At 40.8% G+C, this 13,043-nt stretch overlaps 1 protein-coding gene across 2 annotated transcripts in view; it reads right to left on the bottom strand.

Annotated features, from left to right (window-relative positions):
• Positions 1-13,043, bottom strand: part of LOC115102498 (cytochrome b5 reductase 4) — a 31,563-nt gene that overhangs the window by 6,067 nt on the left and 12,453 nt on the right. For both annotated transcript variants that reach the window (XM_029622533.2, XM_029622523.2), the window contains exons 9-12: positions 8,294-8,326; positions 7,991-8,113; positions 7,551-7,691; positions 6,428-6,583 (exon numbers count right to left, since the gene is read on the bottom strand). In XM_029622533.2, the coding sequence (XP_029478393.1) occupies positions 6,428-6,583; positions 7,551-7,691; positions 7,991-8,113; positions 8,294-8,326 (453 nt within the window). The remainder of the gene's footprint in view (positions 1-6,427; positions 6,584-7,550; positions 7,692-7,990; positions 8,114-8,293; positions 8,327-13,043) is intronic.

Raw genomic sequence — 13,043 nt, 5'->3', positions numbered from 1 at the left:
ATTAAAAAGACTTCATTATTCAAGCTATCCTGATTTGTAAACAGAACATTTCCTACCATCAGCTATCCATTTCCTCTTTCATGACGTTTCTCTTTGTACTGTACAGCTAGTCTTCGTTGTAAAGGAGAATGTTTTTCTTCTTTAACTGACTGACTGGGAAATAAACATCCTCCATCTGTCCCAATGTTGCAGCTGGGCCAGCATCGCCAGGCAACCACACACATCACTCAACACTAGCATATATTCAGGTAATGGGGGCCAGATGAGGACAATTACATAGCCTGAAGCCCTGTCAGTGAGCATAGTTTACACAGAAAGATAAAGAAAGAAGCCTCTATATTTCCTGTCCACTTCTGTGCAGATCGACTGGTAGGACAATTACTTTTCCAGGAAGAAGGTGATTCCACTGTTAAGAGGACAAGACACAAGACAAAGGCCAGGGAATCTGATTCATTGGAGGTAGAAAGGAAAGAAGGGTTATATTCTGGCACCCTGACTATGTAGAAGGCTGGACTCTGAGAAGAGGGGTCGAGATGATAGATGGGATAAAACAACCTGTTTATGAGCTTTTAAATAGAAACTAATTACACCATCAATCCTGTTTGGGGGCTGAGCAATCTCCCCCTGTAATTGATTTATCTGAATAGTGCCTGCTTCTGCTGATGTATGAATAAGAGAGGAGAGAGAGAGAGAGGCGAGAGAGAGCAAGAGAGGGGAGAGAAAGAGCGAGAGAGAGGAGAGAGAAAAGAGAAAGGGAGGTGACGAAATGATACAGGATGAGAGAGAGATGAGGAGAAAAGATAGGGTCTAACTAGGGCTGTGACGATTATAGAATTTTAGGTAACGAGTAATTGTCATGCAAATGACCACAGTTATTGTCATAATTGTCTTTTTTGTTGAAAAATGTTTTGAACTTGTACCGTATCTTTGAAAATGAGACTTACCTACTAAATACAACAGCATTGGTGACACCCCTATCTCAAAAACGAATGGTTTGGAAATACTGACGGTCATGTAAATGCAGTACCCGATCATAATCACAATCAATGCTTGTGTACTGCATTTTAAAGAATAAATGTTGTTAAAGGTTTTTTTACATTTTAATCGACACACAGTAATCAAGAACTTTGGTCACCCAGTCTACTTGTGTACGCAGCAGAAAAACATGTAAATGAGTTTATAGTAAACAAAAGGTCATCTAATCAATCCTGGTTGGAAGAAAAATAACCTTCCCTCTGGTTTCTGATGTGCTATTTTTTTCCTTCATGTTGTTGCCTACCTTGCTCACTTACCTGAGATATTAATATTCCACAGGGTGGCTAAACCACCTACAGACTGACGTATGCTGCTGTACATCTCACAAGCAAGCAGTGAAAAAAGAAAAGTTACGCCCATTGATTTTGTGTACCGCCTACGTCTACACATGGCGAGGTTGAAGTAGGAGCACGTTATAAAACAAATACAGTTGACCTCTACATATGAATATTCCACTTACATATGAACACACAGCACATGAACACACACGTACATTTACACACACAAAACGCACACAACCTACTCACTAACAACCTTACATTTCTTTACTTTACTCTTATTATTATATATCCGAATGCCGAGTCACTTTACTCTGCCTTCATGTATATATCAACCTCAAGTAGCTCGTACCTCTAAACATTGATGTGGTACTCCCTGTATATAGCTCCACATTGATGTGGTACTCCCTGTATATAGCTCCACATTGATGTGGTACTCCCTGTATATAGCTCCACATTGATGTGGTACTCCCTGTATATAGCTCCACATTGATGTGGTACTCCCTGTATATAGCTCCACATTGATGTGGTACTCCCTGTATATAGCTCCACATTGATGTAGTACTCCCTGTATATAGCTCCACATTGATGTGGTACTCCCTGTATATAGCTCCACATTGATGTGGTACTCCCTGTATATAGCTCCACATTGATGTGGTACTCCCTGTATATACCTCTCCACATTGATGTGATACTCCCTGTTTATAGCTCCACATTGATGTGGTAGTCCCTGTATATAGCTCCACATTGATGTGGTACTACCTGTATATAGCTCCACATTGATGTGGTAGTCCCTGTATATAGCTCCACATTGATGTGGTACTCCCTGTATATAGCTCCACATTGATGTGGTACTCCCTGTATATAGCTCCACATTGATGTCGTACTCCCTGTATATAGCTCCACATTGATGGTGGTACTCCCTGTAAGTCGCTCTGGATAAGAGCGTCTGCTAAATGACTTAAATGTAAATGTAAATATAGCTCCACATTGATGTGGTACTCCCTGTATATAGCTCCACATTGATCTGGTACTCCCTGTATATAGCTCCACATTGATGTGGTACTCCCTGTATATAGCTCCACATTGATGTCGTACTCCCTGTATATAGCTCCACATTGATGATGGTACTCCCTGTAAGTCGCTCTGGATAAGAGCGTCTGCTAAATGACTTAAATGTAAATGTAAATATAGCTCCACATTGATGTGGTACTCCCTGTATATAGCTCCACATTGATGTGGTACTCCCTGTATATAGCTCCACATTGATGTGGTACTACCTGTATATAGCTCCACATTGATGTGGTACTACCTGTATATAGCTCCACATTGATGTGGTACTCCCTGTATATAGCTCCACATTGATGTGGTACTCCCTGTATATAGCTCCACATTGATGTGGTACTCCCTGTATATAGCTCCACATTGATGTGGTACTCCCTGTATATAGCTCCACATTGATGTGGTACTCCCTGTATATAGCTCCACATTGATGTGGTACTCCCTGTATATAGCTCCACATTGATGTGGTACTCCCTGTATATAGCTCCACATTGATGTGGTACTCCCTGTATATAGCTCCACATTGATGTGGTACTCCCTGTATATAGCTCCACATTGATGTGGTACTCCCTGTATATAGCTCCACATTGATGTGGTACTCCCTGTATATAGCTCCACATTGATGTGGTACTACCTGTATATAGCTCCACATTGATCTGGTACTCCCTGTATATAGCTCCACATTGATGTGGTACTCCCTGTATATAGCTCCACATTGATGTCGTACTCCCTGTATATAGCTCCACATTGATGGTGTCCCTGTAAGTCGCTCTGGATAAGAGCGTCTGCTAAATGACTTAAATGTAAATGTAAATATAGCTCCACATTGATGTGGTACTCCCTGTATATAGCTCCACATTGATGTGGTACTCCCTGTACACATCTCCACATTGATGTGGTACTCCCTGTATATAGCGCTAAACATTGATGTGGTACTCCCTGTACATAGCTCCACATTGATGTGGTACTCCCTGTACACATCTCCACATTGATGTGGTACTCCCTGTATATAGCGCTAAACATTGATGTGGTACTACCTGTATATAGCTCCACATTGATGTGGTACTCCCTGTATATAGCTCTACACATTGATGTGGTACTCCCTGTATATAGCTCCACATTGATGTGGTACTCCCTGTATATAGCTCCACATTGATGTGGTATAGCTCCACATTGATGTGGTACTCCCTGTATATAGCTCCACATTGATGTGGTACTCCCTGTATATAGCTCCACATTGATGTGGTACTCCCTGTATATAGCTCCACATTGATGTGGTACTCCCTGTATATAGCTCCACATTGATGTGGTACTCCCTGTATATAGCTCCACATTGATGTGGTACTCCACACATTGATGTGGTACTCCTGTTATATAGCTCCACATTGATGTGGTACTCCCTGTATATAGCTCCACATTGATGTGGTACTCCCTGTATATAGCTCCACATTGATGTGGTACTCCTGTATATAGCTCCACATAGTGGTACTCTCCACATTGATGTGGTACTCCTGTATATAGCTCCACATTGATGTGGTACTCCTGTATATAGCTCCACATTGATGTGGTACTCCTGTATATAGCTCCACATTGATGTAGTACTCCTGTATATAGCTCCACATTGATGTGGTACTACCTGTATATAGCTCCACATTGATGTGGTACTCCCTGTTTATAGCTCCACATTGATGTGGTACTCCCTGTTTATAGCTCCACATTGATGTGGTACTCCCTGTATATAGCTCCACATTGATGTGGTACTACCTGTATATAGCTCCACATTGATGTGGTATTCCCTGTATATAGCTCCACATTGATCTAGTACTCCCTGTATATAGCTCCACATTGATGTGGTATTCCCTGTATATAGCTCCACATTGATGTGGTACTCCCTGTTTATAGCTCCACATTGATGTGGTACTCCCTGTATATAGCTCCACATTGATGTGGTACTCCCTGTATATAGCTCCACATTGATGTGGTACTACCTGTATATAGCTCCACATTGATGTGGTACTCCCTGTATATAGCTCCACATTGATGTGGTACTACCTGTATATAGCTCCACATTGATGTGGTACTCCCTGTTTATAGCTCCACATTGATGTGGTACTCCCTGTATATAGCTCCACATTGATGTGGTACTACCTGTATATAGCTCCACATTGATGTGGTACTCCCTGTATATAGCTCCACATTGATGTGGTACTCCCTGTTTATAGCTCCACATTGATGTGGTACTCCCTGTATATAGCTCCACATTGATGTGGTACTCCCTGTATATAGCTCCACATTGATGTGGTACTCCCTGTTTATAGCTCCACATTGATGTGGTACTCCCTGTATATAGCGCTAAACATTGATGTGGTACTCCCTGTATATAGCTCCACATTGATGTGGTACTACCTGTAAATAGCTCCACATTGATGTGGTACTCCCTGTTTATAGCTCCACATTGATGTGGTACTCCCTGTATATAGCTCCACATTGATGTGGTACTACCTGTATATAGCTCCACATTGATGTGGTACTCCCTGTTTATAGCTCTAAACATTGATGTGGTACTACCTGTATATAGCTCTAAACATTGATGTGGTACTACCTGTATATAGCTCCACATTGATGTGGTACTCCCTGTATATAGCTCCACATTGATGTGGTACTCCCTGTATATAGCTCTAAACATTGATGTGGTACTACCTGTATATAGCTCCACATTGATGTGGTACTCCCTGTATATAGCTCCACATTGATGTGGTACTCCCTGTATATAGCTCCACATTGATGTGGTACTCCCTGTATATAGCTCCACATTGATGTGGTACTACCTGTATATAGCTCCACATTGATGTGGTACTCCCTGTTTATAGCTCCACATTGATGTGGTACTACCTGTATATAGCTCCACATTGATGTGGTACTCCCTGTATATAGCTCCACATTGATGTGGTACTCCCTGTATATAGCTCCACATTGATGTGGTACTACCTGTATATAGCTCCACATTGATGTGGTACTCCCTGTATATAGCTCCACATTGATGTGGTACTACCTGTATATAGCTCTAAACATTGATGTGGTGCTACCTGTATATAGCTCCACATTGATGTGGTACTACCTGTATATAGCTCCACATTGATGTGGTACTACCTGTATATAGCTCCACATTGATGTGGTACTCCCTTTATATAGCTCCACATTGATGTGGTACTCCCTTTATATAGCTCCACATTGATGTGGTACTCCCTTTATATAGCTCCACATTGATGTGGTACTCCCTGTTTATAGCTCCACATTGATGTGGTACTCCCTGTATATAGCTCCACATTGATGTGGTACTCCCTGTATATACCTCTCCACATTGATGTGGTACTCCCTGTATATAGCTCCACATTGATGTGGTACTCCCTGTATATAGCTCCACATTGATGTGGTACTCCCTGTATATACCTCTCCACATTGATGTGGTACTCCCTGTATATAGCTCCACATTGATGTGGTACTCCCTGTATATAGCTCCACATTGATGTGGTACTCCCTGTATATAGCTCCACATTGATGTGGTACTCCCTGTATATAGCTCCACATTGATGTGGTACTCCCTGTATATAGCTCCACATTGATGTGGTACTCCCTGTATATAGCTCCACATTGATGTAGTACTCCCTGTATATAGCTCCACATTGATGTGGTACTCCCTGTTTATAGCTCCACATTGATGTGGTACTCCCTGTATATAGCTCCACATTGATGTGGTACTCCCTGTTTATAGCTCCACATTGATGTGGTACTCCCTGTTTATAGCTCCACATTGATGTGGTACTCCCTGTTTATAGCTCCATTCTTGCGTATTTTATTTTATTCGTCTTTTGATCGTTACTATTTAAAAACGATATCTATATATATAATAATAATTCAACTCTGCATCTTTGGAAATGGTTCAGAATGTCAATGTAAAGTCTACACCCGCTGTTATTTATCACATACACCGAATACATCTGAACAACCCACTTAGCTGTAACAGTGAGGTTTACTGGGGGCCTCAGACTTACCGATGTTGAGGTTGTTTAGGTGTGGAGTCAACACTCCATCTGGGTAGACTTTGATCATGAGGAAGATGTCCGTGGCTGCAGTCCCCTGTGTGGAGTCCAGTGTAGCTGGTACCAGTGTTTCCTCGACTGGCGTGTAGGGCTTCACCACCTCACTGTCTACACATATAGCATTAACATTAGCAATGAATTACATGGGATGCTATGTCTACACATTTCATAAGGCTTGTTTTTCTCTGGAGGCCAGGAAGGAGCTGGTACCATGTACATTACTGGCGGTTTTAGATTTTAGTGATGTTATATATATGCAGGCCTCAGCCACTACCCTGAGAGCAACTGATTCAGTGTAGCCTGCGGCCCTCAGGTTCATTAATAATCAGAAATGACTAACACATCATTGTGATCTCTACAGTGCTGTTGGCTGGTCGTCATTGACCTTGCGTAGACTTAAACACTGGTATACACTGATTTATAAGGCCATATTGTAGGCTTAAACACTGGTATACACTGATTTATAAGGCCATATTGTAGGCTTAGACACTGGTATACACTGATTTATAAGGCCATATTGGGTAAAATGCCATTTTATCTCTGTTCTTTTTAAAAAATCAGATCAGTTATGGTCCCATTCTCATTTGCTTTTAACAGTACCAAGAATTAGAACAGGTCATGGTAGAAGTTAGTAGTTAGTTTTTGTTACTCAGCTCTGTGGTCCTGGAATTCTCTCCTGAACATTTAACCATTTGATGATCTAGTCACGTTGGTGGAGTTTAAACACTTGGTCGATGTAAATATCATAGAAGCGTGTAATTGTCTTTAGAACGGCTGGTTTTTAGTTGCGACATTTGTGTTTCTTTACGTAATAGTTGTACTGTATATGTGTCTATAGTTTAGTTCAATGTTGTTTTGTCTGAAACGTTGTTCCCCCTGCTGCTGTTGGACCAGATCTCTCTTGAAAAATAGATTTTTATCTCAATGAGAAAAACCTGTATAAATAAAGGTTAAATAAAAAAATTAAATGTAGCATAGCATAAGCACGAGCAATGGACCGCATGGGCTGCTTTGGGATTAGCGCTTGCCTAGATGTAGCGTTAGCATTAGCATGGATCTAAAGGCTCGGCCTTACCTTGGATGAGGGACTTGAGGTAGATGTGTTTCCCAACCGGCACGTGCATGAGCGTCCCTAGAGGGAGTTGTAACCGGAACACCCAGGTGTCGTGTGTGACTGCTGTCTTAGAAACTAACACACACTCTCTGTAGAAGATGGCTACAGAGAGAGAGAGAGAGAGTGAATAACTAACATGTGATTTTGGTTAATAGGGGAATGTAATAAAATCAATTCAGAAGATAAGACAAATGGATAAACATCTCTTTGGATGTGTCTGAAATGGCATTCTGGCTCTTTCATGACTTCCTCTCTCCTTGCCTCCTCAAAACGCATTGGAGGTGAAAGTCCAAGGTCCATCCCCTCTTACATACTCCTCCAAAGCGTTTTGAGAAGAAGGTGAGGAGTGAGGCTGTGAGGAATCAAGGAAAGACATATTGGAAAAGAGCCCCTATTCATACCTCGATCTTTCTTCCTGAAAAGAGAATCATGGAATTCCAGTGGTTCACCAAGCTCCTCCCACTTTCCTTTGGCCGCTTTACGCATGCTGACCTGAATCTTCCCCACAGCACATGCTGTGTGGACTGTACCAGCATAGTGAGTGAGTGAGTGAGTGAGTGAGTGAGTGAGTGAGTGAGTGAGTGAGTGAGTGAGTGAGTGAGTGAAAGATGGGGAGGGAGGGATCGAGGGAGGGAGTTGGTAAACGTTAACAGTTAGTCCACTTTAGCTTATGAAAAGACACAGACCATAAATGTTCTCCTTACCAGCAACGCTTCCATCTACTTCTTGGGCTAGACCTGAAAAAGAGAGACGCCTAGTGAATTGTTTACCAGAAATGTATAGAAATCAAATTCATCACCCCATTTACAGAGATAGAGAAGGAAAGGGAGAGAGTAAGAGAGAGACAGATAGAGGGTTTAGTGGAACTGGGCACAGTGTTTATTTCCTCTGGTTGACACAGTCAATATTTCCCTCCAACATTAATAAGCCAGTGATAAACACTGGATACTAATTGTGTCAAGTCCTCCAGGCTGGAACACAGATGGAGAAATCAGCTCTGAAAGCACTCAATAATATAATTACAGCCGATAATGGACTAGGTCTGTGATGGTCATGGAATTCTGGATGACGATAATTGGCCAGTCAAAATGACCATGGTCACAGTAACAACCGTTCGAATAGCAAACAATAATAAGAAAAAACATTTTGACACACATTTTCTCCTACTCATCTCCGCTCCTGACTGTACATGCTGTGTAGTGCTGGGGGGTCATTGCCTAGGCAACCGAAGACTCATTTGCTACAACACCTTGCTTGTTTCAGCAAGGAGCAACAATGTTTCAACACGTTAATAGTCCATGTTACACCAGAAATGGACTCAACCGCACAAATGTCCGATCTTCTTTCAGCTGTTCGTCAACACCACAACAAAAAAATGTAATAGAAATGGTACATATATTTTTTAAGGGGGTCTACATCCGTTAAAGGGTAAAGGTAATTGTGCCAGCCCTAACTAGGGTACAGGATAGATAGCATTGTGACAAATGTCACAACAAAAACTGTAAAAAAAAATATATATATAAAAAAAAATATATATAAAAAAATTATATATATATATATAGTTTAAACGATAAGAGAAAATAAAATAATAAAACTATTCACAACGCAGATATGGTACTGCGTATGGCCGCTAGGGGGAAATGCAGTTCAAACTAACGCAGTCATGGCAACCCATGACCCATCTGACTTCACCCCATTGTTTCCTATGAGAATGCTCAGTGGCGTATTTGAAGATCAGGAAGTGTATTTTCAGCAAGTCACCATCTTGCTGGAGGTCTGACGAAGATGGCGGCTTGAACAGATGCTTTTTTTACCGAGCTCCGTACCAAACTTCAGAAAGATTGTGGAAAAAAAACAAGTTTACAGTCATTACCATTTTTATTTGATATAAGAACTTTCCTGTTACTGGAATAATAATTGGATCATTTATTTTGCTATGTCCATGCAAAGTCGTGACAAAAAAAGAAAGGAAGAAGTTACTCGTTCTATTGCTAATCAACAAGAGAGAAACGTGCTTATAGACAACTGCCGTAACTACGCTTGGCATATGGATAATATCATGCTTTCAAATGCTGTTGAAGATGGTGAATTCCCCTCTTTACCGGTTACTCCGTGCAAACCTCCACCCTCCAAAAAACCCAACATGAACTCTTGACATCGTGGCTACCCTCTCCTTACTCATCAACTCCAGGTCTGACGCCATTGACAAAATGGTAGGCGCGAACACCAAGGCTTGAAAAAGACTGGAGTTTGAATGTGGTGAAATCAAGGATGTGAAAACGAGAGTGGCAAAAGTTGAAAAAAGGTGGAAAAGAATAACGATGTCTCTACCATAGACGTCTCACTGATCTGGAACAATACACAAGAAGATGGAACCTGAGACTCTACGGCTTGCCAGAGGTGGAGAATGAAGATGGAACCTGAGACTCTACGGCTTGCCAGAGGTGGAGAATGAAGATGGAACCTGAGACTCTACGGCTTGCCAGAGGTGGAGAATGAAGATGGAACCTGAGACTCTACGGCTTGCCAGAGGTGGAGAATGAAGATGGAACCTGAGACTCTACGGCTTGCCAGAGGTGGAGAATGAAGATGGAACCTGAGACTCTACGGCTTGCCAGAGGTGGAGAATGAAGATGGAACCTGAGACTCTACGGCTTGCCAGAGGTGGAGAATGAAGATGGAACCTGAGACTCTACGGCTTGCCAGAGGTGGAGAATGAAGATGGAACCTGAGACTCTACGGCTTGCCAGAGGTGGAGAATGAAGATGTGTGAGGAGTGGCTATCCGCATCTGCCAAGAAGTTATGCCTGCAGAGAAGAACAAAGTTGGTGATGCCATCGACGTTGTGCATCGCCTCGGCAAGAACCAACAGCAAAACGATTCAAGACCAAGGGGTATCATCATCCTCTTCACTGCCAGATTCTACAGGGATGCTGTCTGGAAAGCTGCTAGGAAGAACTCCTTCCTCCAGAGCCATGGTATGTGTTTCGCCGAGCATCTCAGCCCAGAGGACATAGAAAGAAGGAAGAGGTTGTGGCCAACGATCAAGATGGCACGAAATGAGGGAAAGGCTGCTTACTTCGTCAGAGGACGAGGCTTCATCAACGGAAATCCATATTCCTCCCTAAAATCTCACCAGAAGGAACAGGTTGATGGTTTCAGCCATGGTATTCTCATTTTCCTTATGTTGTTTACCTAACAAGCATCAGGTGACTATTTTTCAAGGAATACTCAGGTACTTCAATTTATTAGTTTGTTCTTGTATGACCAGAAGACCTATTTTGTTTACAAACTTACGAAGAAGACTGAAAACAGTATTTATTTTGTATGTATACAGTAACTAAGATACTGTTTTAAAGGGCATACAGGTCTGCTCTGACTTTACACGGTTATTGTTCTATTTAGTTATTAATACTTATTTCCAAAAAAGGTCTTAGGAACATGAATATGTAAAATATTTTTAATTCAATTTTTTATGTTCAGTTTTCATATGCACTTAAAATAGTAGGTACCCTTTTATTTAAATTATTAATTTGTATTTTATTTCTCAGAATACTTCCTGATTACACTAAAGAGTGTTTTTATTCTCTCTTACTACAAGAACCCTTGGTTTGGTCTTGAACATAATGTTCAGTTGAGTTTCATTTCAAACCCGGATAACGTCTAGCTCAATGTTTATGGAATAAGCTATTTTCACTTTAAATTGACTTAAATGGTGCAGATCTCGGTTCCTTATCGTTTACTGCTCCTACGTCTTTGACTCGTCCTACTACAGTTTATACTTTTATATAATCTTTGTTGTTTTGTCTTTGTCTATCGTTTCTCTTAATGCTAGGGGGTTACAAAACAATGTGAAGCGCAAGGCCTTATTTTTATTTGCTAAACAATTTTGAACAGATTTTTGCTTTTTTCAAGAGTCTCACTCAATTTCGGGTGATGCCAACATCTGGAGGTCACAGTGGGGCAACGATATTTGGCTTTCCCATGGATCTGAACGCTCCGCTGGGGTCACTACAATGAAAAATACCTTTTGGTGGTAATATTCTACACTCGGAATGTGACCCCTTTGGTCACTTTATTTGTCTTGTGATCAGTTACAATGACATTACGCTCATTACTGTAAACTTCTACTGGTACAACACCAAACATGAGAATGATGAGTTGCTTGGATCTATAGAGAAACATATACTTCATTGGATTTGTTATTATTGATAGGAGGGGACTTTAACATTACTATAGATAATTCAACTGATAGATGGCCCCCAGGTAGGCCAACCAATCAGAATTTGGGTTTAATACTTTTTATGGAAAAGTTTGATGTTACTGATATATGGAGAGAGAGGTTTCCGGCCGACAGATCATTCACTTGGAGTAACAAAACGGGTTCAAGACAACCCAGAATAGATTTTTGGCTTATATCCAAATGTATTGATAGTGAGTGTGTTACTACAAATATTTGTACTACTCTCCTCACAGACCATAGGGCCATTTACATTGATATCAAAATATTTACCCCTGATACTAACCTTGGTAGAGCATCCTACTGAAAGCTAAATAGCTCATTATTAAATAATGATCTGTTCTCACACTTTTGGGAAAGAGCTTGTGAAGAAAAATCTTATTGCAAGAACTGGGAGCTCTTTAATCTGGAGGTGTCCAAATACCTTAGAAAATATGGTAGTAATCTTGCTAAGACCAGAAGAGCTGAGGAGGAAAACTTCCCTTTCTCAGAGGTCCCCAGCCGACCTCACGGGGGAGGAGAAGATGGAACTGATTGAGTTACAAATAAACTGGATAATATATATAAATTAAAAGCAGAAGGAGCCTTTATTAGATCTAGGAAACAATTGATTGAGGGAGAACAGAATTAATCCTATTTCTTTAGACTTGAGAAATTTCACTCTAAAAATAACATTATCCATAAGTTAAACATTGATGGTGTTATTACAGATGACCAAAAATGAATCACTAAATACTGTAGCAATTTTGACAGAAAATTGTATAGCTCTACGTACTGTCAGGAATCCACAGACATGTTTTTTAACTCACTGAATAATGTTCACTCTATCAGTGATATAGAATCTAAACAGTGTGATGAACCCATCAAAGTTGAAGAGATAGAGTCTATCAAACATCTAAAGAACAATAAATCACCAGGTGTTGATGGAATTACATTAGAATTTGACAAATTATTTTCTGAACAAGTAGCTCCCTTCCTATTTGAAGTCTTTTTAGAGAGTATTAAAAACAATGTTCTCCCTCCTACAATGACTCAGGGGTATTAGCCTTACTACTTGCAAAAATAATTAAAGAAGTCCTGGATGCAATCATTGATGAAACACAGTCTGGCTTCATGAGGAACAGATATATTTCTAACAATGTCAGACCTAATAGTATTAGTAGTAGTATTAGACATACTTGACTACTCACACCTAATAACCGAGAATAGCTTCA

Source organism: Oncorhynchus nerka, linkage group LG3, assembly GCF_034236695.1.
Source record: "Oncorhynchus nerka isolate Pitt River linkage group LG3, Oner_Uvic_2.0, whole genome shotgun sequence".
NCBI classification, from domain to species: domain Eukaryota; kingdom Metazoa; phylum Chordata; class Actinopteri; order Salmoniformes; family Salmonidae; genus Oncorhynchus; species Oncorhynchus nerka.
Note: the sequence above shows the minus strand (reverse complement) of the source record. Positions and strands in the feature narration are given on the sequence as shown.